The sequence below is a fragment of the Patagioenas fasciata genome, chromosome 27 (genome assembly GCF_037038585.1).
Source record: "Patagioenas fasciata isolate bPatFas1 chromosome 27, bPatFas1.hap1, whole genome shotgun sequence".
NCBI lineage: Eukaryota > Metazoa > Chordata > Aves > Columbiformes > Columbidae > Patagioenas > Patagioenas fasciata.
This window is the reverse complement of record NC_092546.1, coordinates 3,207,020-3,230,058: the sequence shown is the minus strand read 5'-3', so window position 1 is coordinate 3,230,058 and position 23,039 is coordinate 3,207,020. Positions and strand designations below refer to the sequence as shown.

The 23,039-nt window shown below is 47.8% G+C and overlaps 1 protein-coding gene across 4 annotated transcripts in view; it reads right to left on the bottom strand.

The window, feature by feature from the left end:
* The window catches only part of KDM4B (lysine demethylase 4B), an 81,473-nt gene that overhangs the window by 32,709 nt on the left and 25,725 nt on the right, over positions 1 to 23,039 (bottom strand). For all 4 annotated transcript variants that reach the window (XM_071799555.1, XM_065858321.2, XM_065858322.2 and 1 more), the window contains exons 6-8: positions 18,379 to 18,428; positions 16,180 to 16,283; positions 9,929 to 10,066 (exon numbers count right to left, since the gene is read on the bottom strand). In XM_071799555.1, coding sequence (XP_071655656.1) covers positions 9,929 to 10,066; positions 16,180 to 16,283; positions 18,379 to 18,428 — 292 coding nt within the window. The remainder of the gene's footprint in view (positions 1 to 9,928; positions 10,067 to 16,179; positions 16,284 to 18,378; positions 18,429 to 23,039) is intronic.

The window sequence follows — 23,039 nt, the reverse complement described above, 5'->3', positions numbered from 1 at the left end:
ATTATTTTACTGTCTGCTACTCCAACTTGGAGACCGCGGTACAACATCTGACCACGCAGGAGCCCTGTCTCATCAATAAGAGCTCAAAGACCGATAGCAGGAAATTTGTGGCTGCTGCATGTGTAACTTATCTCATTCGCAATATTTTTTTAAAATAAAAACACTAATAAGTCTCTATAAAATAACAGTCAAATAAAAAGACTGTCTCCTTGAAGTAATAAAATCAAATGATACATGGAAAAACGCAACCTCGTTCAACCTCAACCTTGGGCGTTGTTTTTGTGAGGGTATTTGCCCAGCTATTAACAGTAAACTGAACCCCGGCTGTTCCGTAAAGTTAATGTAAAATAACCCTTCTCCTTCTGTAGAAATAGTCATAAAATGGTCTGTTTAAACTGGCACCTCTGCTCCTCATGGAAAACCCCCTCACGTTTGGATGAAATCAGGGCCCTCCGCACAGTTTAACGCTCAACAAGTCGCCCACTTCACCTTCATGGAATTCTACATATAAGAAAACCCGATGCGCTCTAAGTTGAAGCTTTTGCAGCTATTACGCCACCATTAACCACCAGACCTAAATCTTTGCTTAAAGCTTTTGCATCTACTTTTTCATAACAACAAAGCCTAAAAATGAAGTGACTGGGAAAGAACAAAGGTTACGTTCCAAAGGCAGCTGAGAAATCCTTGCCGTGCATTACAGAACCTGTGTTGCTAATGCAGACAACGCTCCTCAGCGTCTCTCCATCAATTTCCAGGACAAAGTATAAAGTTTCAGGTTTGGGGAGAAACACAAAGCCCTCTGAGTACAACACTCTTCATCTGTTATTGGATTACAACTGTGTTACTTGAGATCTAGTTACCACTCACCCAACGTGACAGAATAGACCAGTTTGGGCTCCAGCTGAACTTTCCATCCCCTGCACAGCGACGGCCAAAGCGACCAAGGCACCAAAATTGCAAGTACGTGCCTGGAAGATACGTGGCAGCTGTTCTGGAAGTAACTGAGGAGTTAAACTCAGAGAAGAAGGAGAAAAACCCTAAACCGCACAGTTTGTGTGGTTAATGGTTGGTAGTTGAAAGCTTGTGGGAAAGAAGATGAGTCTTGACCCCCTGTTTCTATGGTAATTACCAGCATTGCCCTGAGTCTCAACAACAAACCAGTTCATTAGGAAACCCACTGGAAATCCTCCACAGAGCTTCACAAACAAAACAATTAGGTAAAGATTTGCAAGGGCTCCCCCTGGTCCCGGCTGCAGGGTTTGCTCTCTCCTTCATTCCTTCGCTTCCAAAGTGTTCCACGTGGATTTCTGCGGGTTGAAGAGCTGGGTGAGCAGCAAGCGGGGTAAATGGGGAGTCAGGTTTACCCCGCTCCGCTTCTCTTTCACTATTCTCTAGACTCCAGTTGTAAAGATGCCGACCGGCCCTGAATCCGCCTCATCTCCCTGCAATCCTCATCCCCAAGAGCAGACAAGCGCAGCGGGGGGAGCATCATCATCTCGGCAGGGCCCTGGGCGATGTGTCTCAGATAAGGCTCAAACAAGAGAAGGAAACTCAGCAGCGTGACAAGACCGGGATTCAATGAAGCACCCGTCCCTTTCTATTTTGACAGGCTCATTCCAGTACCAGGGATAAACAAAAACAAGACTTTTATCCAGTGGTTATGATGCGAACATCATGCCGAGCTTATCTCAAGGTATTTCTTCTGCATCACAAGACTTGAAGCAGGCGACAGTTTATGGCCGAGCACGTTGGTGTGTGGGAGGCCGGACCTTTGCGGGGCGCAAACCGCGGGGTTCGGCAGATCCGGACACACCAGACAGCCCTTGCTAAGCGACCCAAGTCACCCTTTTATCTGCTGTTTGATCACCTGCTTTTCAGTTGTTTCTTTTAAAGAGAAACCCGGTGCTGTGCTGTGTGACACCTGTAAACCAGCACGGAGCAGGAACTCCACCATTTTGCATCCCACGTACGACAACGAAGATCTGCCAGCAGTTTGTAGGAACAAGAATGATGATGTTGGTGCAATATGAAGTGTCTGTGTCTGAAGTGACAACCCGAGCTTTGCTTCTAGCACGCTATCAAAGTCTTTCCCTTGGTAATAACGAGTGTTCTCCAGTAACATTTCTCAAGCAGGTATGAAGCTGAAAGTATATATTTTTGCAATTCCAAATGCTACAACTTAGAATCAAGGGAGGGCTGATGTATAAATAAGGGAGGAAAGATGTTATCTATCAATCCTAAAGGAAACAGCAATCAAGACTCCTCTGAAAACCGCACGTCAAATGAAGCGTTTTTGTCTCCGCCCGCAATAATCCGGACCCACCTGCACGTGGTTCTGAAGGAGTTAGGAGAGTACGGTGAGCACGGAGAAGCAGCAAGATCTGAATCCTGATGATTGAGATCAGGAAGCGCCAGCTCTGAGCCACCCCACAAAACCCCCGAACCCGCTAACGGTCCCTGGGAACCGAACTGGAAGGAGATGAGCAGCGCGGCTACCAGGAGAGACAAACAATGAAGGAAAATGGAGTGTGGAAAAAGAAATCAAAGGCTGTTCATGAGCACTCTAGCCTCACTGCACTATAATAAATAGCAGGGTTTATTTTTATAGTGTTCTTTGTGCACAAAGCAAAGAGGCAGAAGGATAAAAGGCACTGCGTGCTGGTGCACTGAAGGAATTTGAGTGGACATCAAAAAGGAAAAGGTACCTGATGAGAAAGGTAATGCCAGTTCGCAGCTACGTTACACTTCGAGTTCTACCATTCTGCAATTCATGAGCAGAATGCACTATGTTGTTCTTTATTCTCAGGTGGAAGGTAAGATTGCTCTTCTTTCTTCACGTCTATCGGTCCCGCAGCAGCTCCAGCGGAGCGCGCAGCACAGCACAGCACCAAGGCAGCTCTAAGAGGATTTCTGATGGCCCTGCCACACGAGCATCCCCAAAGCCAGATGACCCCTAAGCCTCCGCTCTGACACATGAGCGATTGGGGCTGGGAGACTTTATCAGGGACTCCTGTGTGACAGAGCAGCTGAACGAATAAGCTGCAGGGAGCACATTCTTCACATCGCTATTTACTGCGGGCACAAAGCGCGGCGCAGCCTCCGCGCTATAAATCTCGGGGTTAGCGAGGCAGAGAGAGAATGGGAGACTCTGTCAAGCCAGCGAGATCAGGACTCGGCGGGTTCAGCGCAGCTTTTCATCCTGGATGTGCGGCAGTTTCCATCGCAGGCTCCCGGAGAGTCACCCTGAGCTGGCAAAGTCACGAGGAAGCAGCATTCAAAATGTCAACAGCAGCATGATTTACACCTTGCAGTAATTAAGCTAAAGTAAATGAGGCTGAGCAGCATAAATAGGCCTTGTCTGTTTGTTTAAAAAAGCCCAGATCCTTCCCATTTCAGCGCTCTAACCCCGAGCAGAGGGGCCGACGAGCTGCCCAAAGCAGAAATGGCCCATTCGCTGGGGGAATCAAATCCTGAGTGGTTTATAATTACATTTTGGATTTAAAATGAGTCTCTCAGATACCCCTTCTCGAGGGCAGGACATCCAGACGGACAGGCCGGGTACCTCAGCACCCATATTATAACAACAACAAGAAGCGAGGAGTAGGTTCAGAAGCAATAGGGTACATAAAAGACCGTAGTCTGGGATCTGAAAGGCACCTCACTTGAAGATGCTGTTATACATCAGTAAAATCCGAACGGAAGAGTCTCCCTTGTCTTCCCCTCTCCCCAGGGGCTGAAGTGCTGCAGCGCAGGACGGAGCGGCACCGGAGCAGAGGGCTGAACCGGAATATTGCGTAGGATGAGGCGAAGGAAACTTACTTCAGGACATAAACCACAGGATTTGGGAAGGAAGGGCAACTTGACCCCGTTTTATATTGGGCTAGAGAATTCTGGCACTATCTCTGGAGTAAACAGGAGATAAAATGAAGGGAGGAAAATGTCAAGCGATAGTAACACAGACATTACCATCCAGGAGTGTCTGCTATTACCACAGAGGAATGTACAAGGAACTGTTCCCCTCCCACCCACTTATTTCCAGTCCAGTTGGCAAAAGAAATAGAAAAGCTGACCTGGGAGGTACACTTGAATTTCCTGTAAAACCGCACACTTGAATACCTGGAGACTTGCAGGCCACCTCGACTTCGGGAAGGACATTTTACTACTTTACACTTTACTTTAAAAGGTTGTTTAGTCAAATCCACAGCTATTACCACCTTCTGTTTGTCCAGGGTTGCGTCCAAGAGCTTCCAGAAACAAAGCAAATCAAAACAGAAATGCAGAAAGGAACTGCAGGTTCGTGTAGCAAAGAAAACCTGTCCTTCGTTCAGCAGCCCTTCCTCACCAGCCAAACAGAAGAAAGAACACGCCAAAGAGCTAATGGAAGGCAAATGAGAGAACAACTCCAACTATGGAGTACAAAGCAAGATCTCTCCCTCATTTTCCAGGCTCTGCCTGTGCAGCTGAACTTGAACTACAGAATAGAAAAGCAAATCCAGCCCTACTCAACTGTATTATTTAATCAGTAATATTAAGGTCTATTCAGATTACAACTGACTCCTGAAATACTGCGCCAGCACCTCCAACACTATGAAAAATTATTTTAACTTGTTTCTTCTGGGTGTCTTTTTACTTGTGCACTGGGAGACTGATACGTGAATCAAACAGGAATGCACCTCTAACCGCCCCCCACCAGAGTCTGATCTGCCCCTGCAGCAACGCAAAGAACGCGGACATGGATTCCCATCGCGGCTTTGGGAAGACCCAGCAGGAGCAGAGTGCGGTCATCCAGGGGAGCCCCAAGAGTGGCTGAAGGTCTCTGTGCCACCCAGACGTATCCCTGATAGTCGTGCTGTCCCATCCCAGCTCTGGATGAGGTCTCTGTGCCACCCAGATGTGTCCCTGACAGTCGTGCTGTCCCATCCCAGCTCTGGATGAGGTCCCTGTGCCACCCAGATGTGTCCCTGACAGTCGTGCTGTCCCACCCCAGCTCTGGATGAGGTCTCTGTGTCCCCCAGATGTGTCCCTGACAGTCGTGCTGTCCCACCCCAGCTCTGGATGAGGTCCCTGTGCCACCCAGACGTGTCCCTGACAGTCGTGCTGTCCCACCCCAGCTCTGCACAGGGATCAGATGCACTTCAAAGTCACCTTGACTGGGACAAGCCAGCTGCAGCACATGGTTCCTGGAGGACAGATGGAGACATTTACATTGACAATAAACGGGTAGCAGTTAAAGAGCTGGTAATTCTTACACCTCTGGGCACAATGTCCAGCTGTAGGCACAAGACATCTCTTTCCCAGTGGCAAGCACCACGTAATTAAAGACATGGTGTAAGGAGGATGTTACACCCCTCCTCTGAATCCACGGAGACTGACATTTGCTAAGAACACAGACCCATCAGTCCTGGGGATTTCTGCACATCATGAGAGATGGATTTGGTCTGTCACATCCAGCACGGGGCCTGGAGGCTTGAGAAACAATTACCAGCAAGATCAGATCAGACTGCAGAGACAAGCACCGGCGCTAACTGAAAACCTGAACCAGAAACCAGGCCCAACCTAGAGACGCACCAAGGAACCCTGCTGAACACGTGTGGTAACCCATGTTCCAAAACCCACCAAGTCCCACATTGCCCACGTGAGCCTGGGACACGCTAAACAAAGACACACATTTATCTCTGTGTATTGACCCTATGTTTAGTTCATAAAGATGTTTTAGTCAATATGTTCTTACAGTAAAAGGCTACTTGTCAGCAATGGTTACAACTTCCATCTAACGACACGAAACCCAGCATCACATCCTCGTTACCGTCACACGCTTCCAGTTCCTCCACATCAGCTTCTCCTGGGCAGGTCTAAAAGAGGCTCCAAAACCTCTCACTGGGTTCTCAAAAAGCTTTGAACCAAACAGAACAGCTGGTTTAATCACCTGGGTATTCACCAAACCAACTTCCACTTCAATTTTTAGGCATCTTTTCATCCTGGTTACAAGTTCACACAAACACATTTACCCACTATTGAGTTTCCTACGCAACCCTGCCGCCACCACTTATTTTTGCTAACACTGCCTCAACTCTACAATCAGAGTAGAACCAGCGTGTGAGAAGCTGAGCTTTAAACTTCAGTGTGGTTAGTATGTACTTTCTTATGGCCTGTGCAGGTTGTGCTGTGGTTGGCAGAACATCCCATCCATCTGGCGTGGCCCTGGCCACGTTTCTCCAAGATGAGCCGTCACCTGCCCATAGGAGCGCTCCTACGCTGCGCCATTGACGTATATCGCTCTCAGTAGAGCAGAATCCAAGTTTAACCCCCGGGATAACGTCCAGGAGAACATTAAAACAGGCTAATTTTGAACCTTACAAGATAGTTTTGCTAACCCAAGGAAAGGAAAAGAATCAGCAGCTGGTTTCAGTGCAGTACGAGTACGTACCCGCGGAGCTTCCGATAACTTTATAAACGAGTATACGACAAGGAAAAAATACCTGCTCTGATGTGGACAGGGATAATCTAATTGTGCCCAAGAGCACAGTAATCAATATAGCCACCTTTTTTTAATTTAGCAAACCTGCAGCAGTTAACCAAGAACCACAGGCTCCAGGACGCACCTCTCCGCGAATTCTCGCTCTTCTCAGCTCCAATGTACGCACCCAGCTCGTATTTCATTACGTCCATGTTTAACTTCAAATGAGATTTAAACAAACCTTCTGCCCTTAGAATGTAACAGCATTCATAGCTCATCTGGAAGGTATCAAAGGGTTAATTAACACGTGTGCAGCGCGTGGTTACGGCGCTATTAAATGGAAATCTCTCACCAGACAAGTGTCAGCGAGTGCAATGGAAATAAATTGGGCGTCTCCTTCCACACTTCAACTTGCTCTCCCCAGATTTGCTCCGAGCTCTCCATGCTGCTTGTTCAGTAATTTCACGCTACGCTGCTTAACAATGTAGGCATGGAGCTCAATCTAAAACTGCACTTCCCAAATGTCACTTGTTTGGGAACACATGGCTGAACCCAAAATTGCTTTTAATATTAAAGCGGGGCCTGCCGGAGCTGCTGCGGTTAAGGCTCTGTCAGAATCGCCACGATAAACCCCATTTTCTGGGGTGTAATACCATGACCGTTTGCTACAGATAAACCTGGCACACAAGGTCACAGCAGACAAACACCATTTTTAAAATATTCCAACCAAATTTGCTCGGTGATTTTTGAGTACAAGACACTTAACGCTGATCTGAGGTCTCTATGGTTCTGGGTTTTTCTGACCACCCGTTTAACTGCAGAACAAACTCCCATGTACGACTGGCGCTCCAGCCGGCCCTGGAGCCTCCACTTCTGGGCTGGTCTTGATGGGACCAGCACGGGGTTCCCTGCTTGCACAGAGAGGACAAACACGCAACTCTGCAGCATGAAGGTTGTTCTGTTAGGAGAACCATTTCAGGTACCGTTATAGCAGTTTAGAGGTGTCACCCCACTGGCAGAGGGAGTTCACCTATTTTAAATTGCATGGTATATTCGTTTTGATCTTCTGTGGCAAATTTGTTGGCTAATGGTGAGGTCCTTCAAACTACGGGCTGGACGTTAGTAAGAAATAAAAAAGACATAATAAAATAAAGAGGAAGGGGGGAGGAGGAAGGGGGGAGGAGGAAGGGGGGAGGAGGAAGGGGGGAGGAGGAAGGGGGGAGGAGGAAGGGGGGAGGAGGAAGGGGGGAGGAGGAAGGGGGGAGGAGGAAGGGGGGAGGAGGAAGGGGGGAGGAGGAAGGGGGGAGGAGGAAGGGGGGAGGAGGAAGGGGGGAGGAGGAAGGGGGGAGGAGGAAGGGGGGAGGAGGAAGGGGGGAGGAGGAAGGGGGGAGGAGGAAGGGGGGAGGAGGAAGGGGGGAGGAGGAAGGGGGGAGGAGGAAGGGGGGAGGAGGAAGGGGGGAGGAGGAAGGGGGGAGGAGGAAGGGGGGAGGAGGAAGGGGGGAGGAGGAAGGGGGGAGGAGGAAGAGGGGAGGAGGAAGAGGGGAGGAGGAAGAGGGGAGGAGGAAGAGGGGAGGAGGAAGAGGGGAGGAGGAAGAGGGGAGGAGGAAGAGGGGAGGAGGAAGAGGGGAGGAGGAAGAGGGGAGGAGGAAGAGGGGAGGAGGAAGAGGGGAGGAGGAAGAGGGGAGGAGGAAGAGGGGAGGAGGAAGAGGGGAGGAGGAAGAGGGGAGGAGGAAGAGGGGAGGAGGAAGAGGGGAGGAGGAAGAGGGGAGGAGGAAGAGGGGAGGAGGAAGAGGGGAGGAGGAAGAGGGGAGGAGGAAGAGGGGAGGAGGAAGAGGGGAGGAGGAAGAGGGGAGGAGGAAGAGGGGAGGAGGAAGAGGGGAGGAGGAAGAGGGGAGGAGGAAGAGGGGAGGAGGAAGAGGGGAGGAGGAAGAGGGGAGGAGGAAGAGGGGAGGAGGAAGAGGGGAGGAGGAAGAGGGGAGGAGGAAGAGGGGAGGAGGAAGAGGGGAGGAGGAAGAGGGGAGGAGGAAGAGGGGAGGAGGAAGAGGGGAGGAGGAAGAGGGGAGGAGGAAGAGGGGAGGAGGAAGAGGGGAGGAGGAAGAGGGGAGGAGGAAGAGGGGAGGAGGAAGAGGGGAGGAGGAAGAGGGGAGGAGGAAGAGGGGAGGAGGAAGAGGGGAGGAGGAAGAGGGGAGGAGGAAGAGGGGAGGAGGAAGAGGGGAGGAGGAAGAGGGGAGGAGGAAGAGGGGAGGAGGAAGAGGGGAGGAGGAAGAGGGGAGGAGGAAGAGGGGAGGAGGAAGAGGGGAGGAGGAAGAGGGGAGGAGGAAGAGGGGAGGAGGAAGAGGGGAGGAGGAAGAGGGGAGGAGGAAGAGGGGAGGAGGAAGAGGGGAGGAGGAAGAGAACCTTTGGGGAACCTGATGGGCTGAGGTTTTTTTCCATGGGTCAAGCTTCTCAGACACCAGCTCTTGAACCATCAGGTAACCAACTGCCTGCGGTTGCTCATGGACGATAGAGAGCACCAAAAAGGGGGAAAAAAGCAGGAAAAAAGCTCCTGCTGGGTGCCAACCACCGTCCTTTTCCAGTAGGGTTAATGATGTTCACTTATGAAAAAGGAAAAACAGGAAGAAACAGCATGGGGGGGCTGATTTGCACACAACATCGATCACTACCAAACACAATTCTGTGCGGAAATGGCTCAGAAATGGCCAAAGGCATCACAGCAAGAAGGTGGAGGGTTAAACAGGACGCCGGGATCCCAAAGCCATTCAGCAATCATCCACCTTTTACTATATAATAGAAACCTTTGTAAAGGGAAAATGGACATCGCTACCTCGTCCCACAGATTAAGACACAGATGCACTCGCAGTTTGTTTCAAACAGAATTGGTTTTGGCCAGAACAAATAATGAGGATGCATTACAGAAGTTACAGAGTCAAGCTGAGCTGACAGAAGAAAAAGAAGGGAAAGAGATATTATACAAGTTATTTGGGAGTGAAAGCCAAGGCTGCTTTCTGGAAAGGGATATCCAAAGCAATTTTAAACTGCTACCCCCACTGGAATAATTTCCCCTTTCCCCAAAGATTGTGTGGAACTGAACCCTAATTTTAAAATTCGCCGATCCTATGCTAAAATCTTACTAAAGCTTAAAGGTACTTCCAGCTTATTCCTTCCCCTTCAATGTGTACCTAATGAGCTCTATTGTTACGTCAGCCACCTTATTCACTGTGAAATGCAGTTTAGGTGTATCAGAAAACTAAGCCCGACTTAGTAGTCTCAGAACAACGTCTTTGCAAGGTGTATGTAACATCCAGCATTTGAGAAAGTGGCTTCTGTGCCCTCAAAATGACACGAATTATCAAGGGGTATAAAAACAGGGTGCAATAAAAGAGCACATTGTCAAAAAAAGGCACTTTCCGTCTTGTCCTTAAGGGTAAATCCCCGTGTTGCTCCTTTGCGTTTCAGGAGTCGGACACCTACCTGTGTTGCCATTTTTCCATAGTCGATCCATCGCAAAGTAGCAAAGTTGGTGGACTCAGCGCAGTTGAATCCGTGGTTGAAGCCAGCGTGGTAACCATAGGGAAATGTAATCATGAACTCTCCAGCTTCCTGGGTGATCTGGGAAACAACAAGGAAGAGATACCCCACAGATCAGTCGATATCGCAGCTTGAGCACAAAGACCTATAGAAACCAAATTCACTGGTTAAATCTCTTCCAACCGGAGGCAGAACAGCCACTGCCAACCCATTGCTAAACCCAGAATGACTTCTTGTTAACTGCAGAAATCTTGAAGTATTTCTATTAAGAGGACAGTACAATGGATGGAAGGGGTCACAAGATCTGAACACTTAGATTCACAGGCTCCAGTTACAAAAAGGGTCTCAGGCTGCAGCTTTGAGAGCAATAAACCTCAAAACTGTGACCAGTGCAGCTCCCATCAGGTCCAAATCTGCGTTCCCACCACCACAGCAGAGCCAGAAAACTGGATCTCCCTCCTAACATGCACTGCAGGGTCCTGCTGAAGTACCTGCTGTATTTCCCCGTTTGTATTTATCAGTCTTATTGGCATCTGTTCGCCCTAAAAATGACAGCCATTGGTCTACTGCAGTAAAAACTCCACAGATTACAGCTGTAATGAGAGGCCAAGCAACTTGTGATGCTTCTAGAAATCCCTCTTTTTCACAGAATCACAGAATGGACTGGGTTGGAAAAGCCCTCAGAGCTCATCCAGTCCAAGCTTTGGTCCAACTCCAGCCCATTGACCAGATCATGGCACTAAGTGCCATGGCCAATCTCAGTTTCAAAGCCTCCAGGGCCGGTGAGTCCAGCACCTCCCTGGGCAGCCATTCCAATGCTGACCACTCTCTCTGCACAGAATTGCTTTCTCATCTCCAGCCTCAATTTCCCCTGGCAGAGTTGAAGCCCATGCCCCCTTGTCCTATTGCTGAGTGCCTGGGAGAAGAGCCCAATCCCCCCTGGCTAGAACTGCCCTTCAGGTCGTTCTAGAGAGTGCTGAGCTCAGCTCTAAGCCTCCTCTTCTCCAGACTGAACAAGCCCAGCTCCCTCAGCCTCTCCCCATAGGGCTTGTGTTCCAGTCCCTTCCCCAGTCTTGTTGCTCTTCTCTGGACCCGCTCCAGCCCTTCAATCTCTTTCCTGAGCTGGGGCCCAGAACTGAACACAACACTCCAGGTGTGGCCTCCCCAATGCAGAGCACAGGGGAAGGATCACTGCCCTTGTCCTGCTGACCACGCTGGTTTGGATACAGGACAGGACACCATTGGCCTTCTTGGCCACCTGGGCACACTGTTGGCTCCTGTTGAGCTTCCTGTCCATTAGTCCTCCCAGGTCCCTTTCTGCCTGACTGCTCTCCAGCCACTCTGTGCCAGCCTATAACGGGGGAAAAAAGGATCTGAATCGGTAGAATGTGGCACAGATCACGAGGGCAGCATGAATTTTATAAATGAGAATTAAATCCTAGGGTAACACAAGAAGCTCCTGCAGTATTTCTGGATTGGAGGCGCTCAGGTCCGGCCTGCACCAGCACCACCAGCTCCCCCCATAAATCAGAGGCGAGCGGTAGATTGCCAACTTCAAAAGACGGAAAGATTATGTTTCTGTCAGGAAATCTACATCTTGGTGTCTTCATTTGGAGCCCACAGTGTATGTCCTCCATGGCACTGCTGTCAACATTATCCCTACAATAAATTAGAAAGCACTCAAGATGATGGATAGGCCATGCAGAAAAGTAATAACTATTGAGGGAGAGCCAGCGCAAACTGCCACTCATGGAGAAAGCCCGAAATTTACTGACTTCTGCAAGCTCTTGAGGAATAAATGGAGAAATCAATAGGAGATTACAGAAATACACATTTTTAATTATTAAAAAGCCCCAGTATTGATCTGTTTCTTTTTTTCCAGAGGTAAATACCATTATAGAGATTTATAAATGTGTGCCTATTGGTTCCATTGAATCCAGATGAAGGGACGCTATCGCTGTTGCTGAACCAAATGGCTCGTGTTCCCCGTTCCTGAATAACTGCGGTTCCCCTTTAAAGCGGCTATTTCAGAACAGGAGCCGTTCGGATCTGGCTCAGGCTGAAGAGATCTCCTCCCCCTTTTCCCATTTAAAAACATCCTTCCAGTGAACACCATAAAGAATCTATCATAAAAATCACCGCCCTCACTCCCTAAATCAGGATTAGGAATTGTATTTAAGGAACATGTTAATAATCCCCCTTCTTTTCAAAAAGAAAGTTTGGTTTGGACAGTAATATCGTCCTCTACGCGTACACTGGTCTCTCCTATTTTTCTGCAAAACAGGGAGATAAAATCAGATTCTCAGCATTAAGATCCTACATATGCTCAGGAGGAAAGAGGCGCCATCCATCTGCAAAAAACCTTCATGTCGCAAATCAAAAGATTCATAGAGGATGCCCGGCTAAGCAGGTAAAGACTTTCACCAAGCAATAAATTAGAAACTCCCATATTTAAACCACTGCGTGTGTCATCCCTATCACCACACAGCCCGGCAACGCTCACTTGGTAAGCTCGGGTGGAAAGTTTTCTTCTACTCCCTTGTTAGAAACTCTTCCTTGGTTATTGATCAGAAATGACTCAGTATATGATTCCACATCAGTGCCACTTTCCTCAGACAGATGGAAAAGCGAACACACAACGTGTTACTCTAGGAGAGATATTCCCACCTACAACACTCAATATCTGAAGCCCTGCGAGAATTCCCTCTACTCCCAACCCCGGCCGCCACAGAACAAAACAGCAGGAATTCACCCCATTTCTATTCTCCCCCGTTCTGCAGGACAATCACGCGGCAAAATGCACTTAGAACAGGTACTGCGCACCAACAGGGGCTTTTAACATCCATATTTTTGGCTGCTGCTATGGATAAGCAGCGCACACATTTCAGGCTCTGTGCAGGCAATTACTGCATCACCCACTGGCTAAAACAACTTCATAAGGAAAACACCACAAGAAGCAGCAAGACACAGCGTTCAACTTATACTGAAGCAGAAAGAAGCATGAGAAATCCTTGAACTTTACAGTTTGGGTCAACAAATAAAGATAAGATCAGACGTTTTTCAGGACCTTGAGCTGGCTACAGATTTTGTTCTTTTCTGAATATGCTCAGGATAGAGATTGTCTTTTATAATCTATCAAAAGTAACTTCTTGGAGGGGCAGCTAACGAGTGGCTGACACTGGAAGCTGTGCTGCCATCCAGAGACCTGGACAGGTTGGAGAGTTGGGCAGGGAAACATTTCATGAAATAGAACAAGGGCAAGTGTAGAGTCTGGAATCTGGGCAGGAACAACCCCAGGTTCCAGTGTAAGTTGGAGAATGAGCTATTAGAGAGCAGTGTAGGGGAAAGGGACCTGGGGGTCCTGGGGACAGCAGGGTGAGCATGAGCCAGCACTGGGCCCTTGTGGCCAGGAAGCCAATGGTACCTGGGGTGGGTTAGAAGGGGGTGGTCAGTAGGTCAGAGAGGTTCTCCTGCCCCTCTGCTCTGCCCTGGGGAGACCACACCTGGAATCTTGTGTCCAGTTGTGGCCCCTCAGTTCCAGAAGGACAGGGAACTGCTGGAGAGAGTCCAGCGCAGCCACCAAGATGCTGAAGGGAGTGGAGCATCTCCCGTGTGAGGAAAGGCTGAGGGAGCTGGGGCTCTGGAGCTGGACAAGAGGAGACTGAGGGGGGACTCATTCCTGGGGATCAAGATGGAAAGGGGCAGTGTCAGGAGGATGGAGCCAGGCTCCTCTGGTGACAACCAGTGACAGGACAAGGGGCAATGGGTTCAAACTGGAACACAGGAGGTTCCACTTAAATATGAGAAGAAACTTGTTTGGGGTGAGGGTGTCAGAGCCTGGCCCAGGCTGCCCAGGGAGGTTGTGGAGTCTCCTTCTCTGCAGACATTCAAACCCGCCTGGACCCCTTCCTGTGGAACCTCAGCTGGGTGTTCCTGCTCCATGGGGGGATTGCACTGGATGAGCTTTCCAGGTCCCTTCCAACCCCTGACACTCTGGGATTCTGTATTAAACTTAAATGTCTCTCATGTTCTAATCCATACATCCACTTTCCTGAAATCTGTAAAGTGAAAATCCTTACGGACAAATCCAGATCCCACAATTAGATATTTTCATTATTATTTTCAACCATGTGTAGCAGGCAGCTGGGTTTTCACACTTGGGAATTAGGTTCCAGAGATGAAAGTACAAGAAAAACTGTTTGCTGCTCTCTGTGAACAATTTAATATCAACCATGGTGTGCAAACCAGGCCAAGTCTAACCCATGATGTTGAACCGTAAGCACCACGATGCTTCGTCAAGTGTCCCCTGCACTGACAGCAAACTCATCTGACAAGCCAGCTGATCACACCGCACGTTCATTCATCACAGCCTTCCGCTAGGAAAAATGAAACAGCCTCTGGAGCAGCAAATTGAATGAATTCATAGCTTTGATGCTATAAGAGCCAAGATCTTTTTACTTCCATCGCAAAGAATCACTAGGCTCATCAAACAGGTGCTACACGCAGTCTCAGGTGGACTAACTCTAACAAAACCATGCTTAAAAAAAATCAGAGCTCGAGAGTTCTTATATCAAAAAAGCTGGCCATGATTTGTACAGATGCTGATGCGAGGCGATGGGGAAGGATGAAGCCACCAGGAATTCTCTGGCGCTTCCCACTGAGCTGAGCGTCCCCGTCCCTCTACCTCAATCCCTTTCCCCACAACCGACGGCAGCAGCAGTTGTTCAACTGATTCTGCACAGATACTAAATCCGTGGTAAGCATGCTTGGCTGAGAAGATTTACTTCTTACTAGAAGACTTGAAGAATAAGCACATTAAAACGATCATACCGAATAAACACGACCCCTCATTTTGAATAAGAGGGACTTAAGAGATTCGCAGATCCCTCCTGGTTTAGCGCAGAACAAACGCTTACACAACAAACACCCAGCGCATCTTGCTCCAGGTTTTGCTTCAGACTGGATCCAGGGGAAACAAAACAATCTGTATTTAAGAATTCCCAGTGAGTTATGCTGCCTGTTGATAAGCCATGGCATCTGTAGCACAGTTTGCCTGTCTCGCAGAATCCCAAAATCCCAGAATGTCGGGGGTTGGAAGGGACCTGGAAAGCTCATCCAGTGCAATCCCCCCATGGAGCAGGAACACCCAGCTGAGGTTCCACAGGAAGGGGTCCAGGCGGGTTTGAATGTCTGCAGAGAAGGAGACTCCACAACCTCCCTGGGCAGCCTGGGCCAGGCTCTGACACCCTCACCCCAAACAAGTTTCTTCTCATATTCAAATGGAACCTCCTGTGTTCCAGTTTGCACCCATTGCCCCTTGTCCTGTCACTGGTTGTCACCCAGAAGAGCCTGGCTCCATCCTCCTGACACTGCCCCTTTCCATATTGATCCCCAGGAATGAGTCCCCCCTCAGTCTCCTCTTGTCCAACTCCAGAGCCCCAGCTCCCTCAGCCTTTCCTCACACGGGAGATGCTCCACTCCCTTCAGCATCTTGGGGGCTGCGCTGGACTCTCTCCAGCAGTTCCCTGTCCTTCTGGAACTGAGGGGCCACAACTGGACACAAGATTCCAGGTGTGGTCTCCCCAGGGCAGAGCAGAGGGGCAGGAGAACCTCTCTGACCTACTGACCACCCCCTTCTAACCCACCCCAGGTACCATTGGCCTTCCTGGCCACAAGGGCCCAGTGCTGGTTCATGGTCACCCTGCTGTCCCCAGGACCCCCAGGTCCCTTTCCCCTACACTGCTCTCTAATAGGTCATTCCCCAGCTTACACTGGAACCTGGGGTTGTTCCTGCCCAGATTCAAGACTCTACACCTGCCCTTGTTCTATTTCATTAAATTTTTGCCCGCCCAGCTCTCCAGCCTGTCCAGGTCTCTGATGGCAGCACAGCTTCTGGTGTGTCATCCACTCCTCCCAGCGTCTCTACCTGGAGAGGCTCCTGAAGTGACAAAGTTAGTTCTAGTGAAAGGTTTTATGGAGAAAAGCACTTCAGACAGCGCTTTTCCAAACCACAAATCCTCATTTACAAGCAGCCACCTGCTTTAAACCGATAGGATACATTTAGCATAATAAAGCATTTAGAAATGAAGCAAATTGCTCCCCAGCGGCCTGCAATTAATTGTTGCCATAAAAGAGGGGTGTGCTCTGCGCACCCCACAATTCACCAGCGTCTCCAGCGCATCCCTGGCACGTACCCGGTCGAAAGGAATGCCGTACTTCTTCAGGATGGAGGGCGAAATGAGGGTCATCTTGTGGCGGAGAAAAGCATCGCAGCCCTGAGAGCTTCCTGGAAAAAACCCTGCAGGGACATTAAGAAGAGGAATGTCACTGTAGGCACATTACATCCAGTCGTTATTTAAGCAGAGACAAGCCGACAAAATGAAAACCTGCCTCGATACTTTATATAGATCAAAACAACGGGCATAAAAGCGAGGATGGCGGTAATTAGCACATCCCTCACCGCTTAAAATACCACATAAATTTTGTGACAAAAACTTAGACGTTGAGGCACATAAGCCTGAATTCCATTCAAGTTGAGAGTTAGCATCTAAGTCTTCTATGTCTGGGAATAATTGGTCAAAACCTCAGAGAAACCCTGGCAAATGAAGAAATAGAACCTGTCTGTCTCAAGTTTGGGCTAAAACCCTAAACCCTGAGTCAGTGTTTTTCTGAGCATGGACAAGGGAAGAGCCACGAGCATCCACCATCTGCTCCCAACACTGCAAGGTCCTTTTTATGTCTTCTCTGAAAGGCACCTATATTATTCCTGGGAAAGAAATACAAGTCCTAAGATTCCAGAGCTCTACATACCACCCACTAAAGAAAAATAAGCACATAGATGTCAATATTCAGTCAAAATAATGGAATAAACCCCATATCCATGAGAAGACAGAGGAAGGAGGGACACACATCCACCGTGGTCACCAACAAGTCTGGTGGGGACGCTGTGATCTGATCCTGCAGCTCAACCCCATCAATGGTTCAGTTCTACAAGATCCACGCTGAGCTATTAAAACAAATCACAACTAATTAAAAATACTAAAATTGGGGGTAAAAACTAAACAAAGCCCGTGATGTGAGCACAGCGCGCCCCGAAATCTCAGCTCAACCGACAGAACGTCACTCTGTTCAAGCCCAAGGGTTCCTCTCCAAGTGGGGAGTCAATGGCAAATTATGTGTTTATAGGGATTTCAAAAGATCACCCCTTAGGAAAATAAATAACCCAAGCTCAGGAAACAAAACTAATTGATGAGACATAATGGAAGGGGTTGCAGAAAGTGAAAAGGATTACTGGATTCCAGGTTTCCTTATATTTTTGTACTAAAAGCATTTCAATTAAAATGATGACTGTCAGCTACCCAGTCTGTCATCCCTCTCCGCAGTCCCTCTTTTTAATGCGCACTTTAAGTGGCTCTCATTAAAGCTACTAATAAAGAAGCACATTTTAAGTGATTAGCACCAATAACTTGGCAACACATTAACATTCTCTCCCAGGGCTCCGCAGCTCTCCCAGTGAGCCCATTTACGGCTCAGCTATTCATTTGCCATATTAATTGCACGCTCGTTTCTCCACAGTAAACGTCGTCATCCTATAGAGCGCTGACGCACCAGACAGGATGCCCGGGTTCCTAAACATCACTCATCCCAACTTCCAAAAGGTACCAAGCAACAGGAAACTAAAATAAAGACAAGATCATCGATCATTTGCTTCTGGTTGATGTGTTGTCAACCATCGATGTGTCACGAAAATGGATAAGCAGTAAAAAATAGGTTACAAACAGCAAGAAATTTGGTATTACATATATCAGACTTCGGTGTGGTACCTGGGAAATGATCCAACTCAACTGTAGCTTTGAAATGCAACGTTTCTGAGCAGCAATTTTCAATGTTATTTGTATGTAGGGATCACAGCTCTCAGTGCACAGAACACAACGCTACTGTGCCCTCGGACATTTATACCATTTATTCTACATTGATCCTACACAACCAGTTGCTCAATTCAACATCCTCTCCTTCCTTATTCACATACAAAACAGTTAATAGGACATCAGACTATGAGCAAGAAACGCCACGACCATGAATTTGTCTATTTTTGGAAAACCAGTATCCGAATATGTCTTTATTTTGCATCAGGAGAGTCATCCAGATTCTCCTGCCTGCTTCCAGCACCACATTTAAATCATTAAAATCCTCAGAGAAGATGCAACACATAGATTTTGAGTTAATTATTCTTTTTTTAGCTGGGCAGCGCTTAGAGTGTTTGCGAGTGAATGAAAATAGCAATAAAAACCAAACACAATGAATTTAAAAGTCCGTATTTCTGCAGTCAGACCTCCCCTCTGAAGTTTCCACTGCGACCAGCTGGAAATGGGCAGAATTCCCATAGGACTCACCTTTGGCCAGGCGCTCCAGCCTCTTGCCATGTTCTGGAGGGATCGCGTACCTGCGAGACAGGGACACGAGAAAATATCAGTAAAATCACATTATAATATGAAAGAAAAATGCTAGAAACAAGTGCGGTGATGACTTTCAGCACAGCACGCCTGTGATGAACATCTGGAAATACATTCCAAAGTTTCCAAGTCTGGAAGGTATCGGTAACACGTAATTATAACACATGGAAGATAGCCAGTACTTCAATAAACGTCCTTAGACATGTTGTATGATGTGTATTATTTTCCCGCAATTTTTGTTAAACAGGACTTCACAAGGTAAAAGGAGAAACCAAGACAACAAAGTGATGATGCAGAAAGTTAAAGGGGTAAAAAAAGAGCGCAAAAGAATTTCACAGAATCCCACAATGTGAGGGGTTGAAGGGCCCTGGAAAGCTCATCCAGTGCAATCCCCCATGGAGCAGGAACACCCAGCTGAGGTTCCACAGGAAGGTGTCCAGGCGGGTTTGAATGTCTGCAGAGAAGGAGACTCCACAACCCCCCTGGGCAGCCTGGGCCAGGCTCTGACACCCTCACCCCGAACAAGTTTCTTCTCATGTTTAAGTAGAACCTCCTGTGTTCCAGTTTGCACCCATTACCCCTTGTCCTGTCACTGGTTGTCACCCAGAAGAGCCTGGCCCCATCCTCCTGACACTGCCCCTTTCCATATTGATCCCCAGGAACGAGTCCCGCCTCAGTCTCCTCTTCTCCAGCTCCAGAGCCCCAGCTCCCTCAGCCTTTCCTCACACGGGAGATGCTCCACTCCCTTCAGCATCTTGGGGGCTGCGCTGGACTCTCTCCAGCAGTTCCCTGTCCTTCTGGAGCTGAGGGGCCACAACTGGACACAAGATTCCAGGTGTGGTCTCCCCAGGGCAGAGCAGAGGGGCAGGAGAACCTCTCTGACCTACTGACCACCCCCTTCTAACCCACCCCAGGTACCATTGGCTTCCTGGCCACACGGGCCCAGTGCTGGCTCATGGTCACCCTGCTGTCCCCAGGACCCCCAGGTCCCTTTCCCCTACGCTGCTCTCTAATAGCTCATTCTCCAACTTACACTGGAACCTGGGGTTGTTCCTGCCCAGATTCAACACTCTACACTTGCCCTTGTTATATTCCATAAAATTTTTCCCTGCCCAGCTCTCCAGCCTGTCCAGGTCTCTCTACAATGTAAGGAGAAACAAATCAAAGCCACACCTCATGTTGCTTTTGTGCACAACCAAAATTCACTGGTTGTGGTCTGGCAGGTTAGAAAGGATCACAAAGGACAGAAATCAAACATAGGATGTTTCAAGATTTAGACATTAAGCCGATTTAAACTGATGGCACCTAATCTTGTAAAATAATAAATACAGCAAGGGGCTCCCAACATCCTCCGACCAAAGTTTGACAGTGCCTTAAATTGCATAATTATCAAACAATTCAATTTCATTTGTCCTGGACAAAGCTAGTAGCTTTAATTTTACAAAGACCATTCATCACTTACATAAATGTGATAAAACTAATCCCGATCCAAAGCTCCTTTGTGGGATTAACGTCCCTTAAAACAGGGAAATGAGACATTCCATTCCTTCTGGGAAAAACGCTGAAGGATTGGGAAAGAACTCATTTATGGCTACAAGGCTGCCGATGATTAATGTAATATCCCCAGTCTACAATGCAACCTTCACTTAATTAGTGCCTGTAATTGGGAGTTGTAAAGATAAGATTAATTGAATCTTGAGGATGTTAAAAGTTTAATACGTCGGAACATGGTTATTGTGTTATCTGGAAGTGCAGACCGCAAAAGCCGAGCGGAGCTTTAGAGAACGGGCCGGGGAGAGATGCACAGAAAGGACTTGACTGGATAGACCCCAGCAAGGGAGGAGGAGTTTCCAGCTTATAAACAAGAACTATATGGAATAACACACAAACCAGAACACCCTATAGCGGAACAGTCTCTTGGGAACGGCTGGCTCCAATTGTAGAAATCAACTGCTTTGTTTAGGCCAGGTTTTAGGAAGCAGAGCCTATACATCCTTATACATTTATTCTTCGGAATTCGCAGAATTAAGCGCAGAAGAGAATTAGAAGCAGGTCAAATTCTGCTGTAAGTTACACTCCCAAATGTGACTGATTTACATGAAGACGGGCAATAAGGAGCTTGGGTTGCTATTTAAAACCAGTAAGAGAAACAGAAACTCCTGCAAGTATTGCTCAGGTTGAGCCAGCTCAATCTACCCATCAAATGATTGATTACAAGCTCGAATAACGACAGGGGTGACACGGGAAAATTAGAAATCACTGCAATCAAAGCAGAACTGTTATTGAGCACGGAAGCTGGTTTATGGCATAGAAAACTTCCAAGAAACTGGGCTTGCAGCAAACCAAGAGACTGATGCCTCAGGTTTGTACTCCCAGGGCCGGCCTTGCAATGCTTGACCAAGACAAAAGGCCATGTTGAACCCAAAAACCTGCTGCTCAGCACTCTGTGGGACTACGGCATGAATAACGTCTTGTTGCTCTGCCAGGAAACACAAGATTTACAGAACGGAGCTAAAAAACAAGCTCAAGATAAAGAATGCCAGAGCTCTATGTCTCAAATGTCATCTTACCCTGCAGTCAACTATCTGCAAGTAATACACTGATCCTTTTAAATTACCGTCTTCTACGAAAACAAGAGCAGGCCCCCGAAATGGTTGAAGCATCACTTCTACAAACACAGAACTCACTGTTCTAGCTGAAAGCTTTTCAAACTTGTTTTACAAAACCTCATTCCATGATTTCTCATCTCTATTCCTGTGTAATTTTCTGAGTTCTCGAGCATCCTGCAAAACTGATTCTGATCGTAATGACCAAACATCAGGGTCACGGCTCCAGAAGGTTCTTGCCCCACAGCTATTGACATGGTAGATAATCATTTCCCTTCAGTGGTAGCTTGCTGTTGTTAACACGAGTTTAACTGGACAGTCCCCTTTATATCCTTACCACAAAAGAAAGATCCTTCCTATTTGCCATAAAGGATGTCATTAATAGTGTAATTTTCTTGGTGTTTTGTTTATTCCCTTGGAATGACTTGATGGATGTGGATAATTATCAGACTATAAAAGCCAGCAAATGTGCTATTTTCTATCGCTCTAAATCATCAAACAAATAAAGTGTGAAACAGCATTTTTGAATACAATTTTCCCCTCTAATGGCTTAGAATTATTATCAGGAACAATGAAAATAAATAAGCAAATGTCTCGCGAGTTAAGAATTAAATGAGTGTGTCAGTATAAAAGAGCAGACAGACCATCCCGAGATACAAGGACCAGTTGAGGAGCCATTACAAGACAACATAACATAGAATTCACTTCGGCAGCGACCCTTTCAGCATCAGATGCTCTTCAGTTTAGTGCCAGGTTAATGCTTGGACTTGATCTCAAGGGTCTTTTCCAACCAAAACGATCCTATGGTTCTATCCTGTCCCTTGGTTCAACCTCCCCACAAAGCTCTTGTTGTCACACGTACCTTGTGTTTTCGACAATTCCACCACATGCCTCCCCACATCAGGCTCTCCTTGCATCAACACAGCAATTAAGCAGTGATTAAATCACTAAACTTCACGCGCCCAGCTCTCCATCAGAGCTCGGGCACCGTGGGCAGGAGGAGGTTCAACCACAAAGCTTCAAAATGTCACTTCAGCCCCATTCCCAGGAGAAGGTAAAGAAGCCAATTTCACAGTGTCTGCACAAGGTCCGGCCAAGCGGGCCCCACGCACTTCAACACGCTGTAATTACCCAAATAAGGAACAGAAGCAAAAGAGAACGGCACGTTTCAAATGCCCGAGACCACGTGTGGAGCTGGGGGTTAGTGATCTGTCTTTGAGGCAGATTTAGTTGTGCCAAGAATACTGACCCTTTGACAATTCAAATGCCAGCCCGCTCTCCGGCATGACAGGCGGAATAAAAAGCCATTATTTCAATCTCTGTAAGGCAAAGCGTGTCCAGAAACGCATCATCCGAACCCTGACCTCCACCATCTTTAGCCCCCGTGATGGCAGCAAAGCCTCCAAAGGAACCCCCACGTCTCTTGAGATATTTATCACCCACCAGAACCACTAAGAAGCTCCACTACATACAGGGCAGCCCCTGATGTGCAAAGCTCATATTCTGGCTCCTAAGGCCTAATTGTTCTACAAGGTAAAACACATATAATACCACATCTCAAAGCAAAGCTCAGAGCAACAAGCGCTGTTTTTCCCGCTATTTTTAAGCTGTTTTGCAGCCTGCATGATAAAAAAGAGTACATTTCAACAAGAAGAATTAATTGCTCCATCGTCGATAGCGCCGTCATCTTCCTCTCTTTCATGGTCAGCTCTCTTTTCCTCACCTTTATTTTCCTCCACGTTTAACAGCCCTTCATTCCTCTCTTGTTAAAAGACAGATATCCTCTCCCTTTCTTCTCTTCTTCATCAATATCTGAGGATACCCCGCAGTCAATTTGCTGTATCCAGCTCCCCTCTCAAGATCACGGTTTGGAAAGGAAAATCTCGGGCCTCCCTCGTCTGTCCCCTTCCGTGTTGGCTTCTTTACAGCCAACATGCAAATACAAGCTCTGAAGATAAGATTGCAGACAGATGGAGCTCCTTGTTCCTAGGAAAG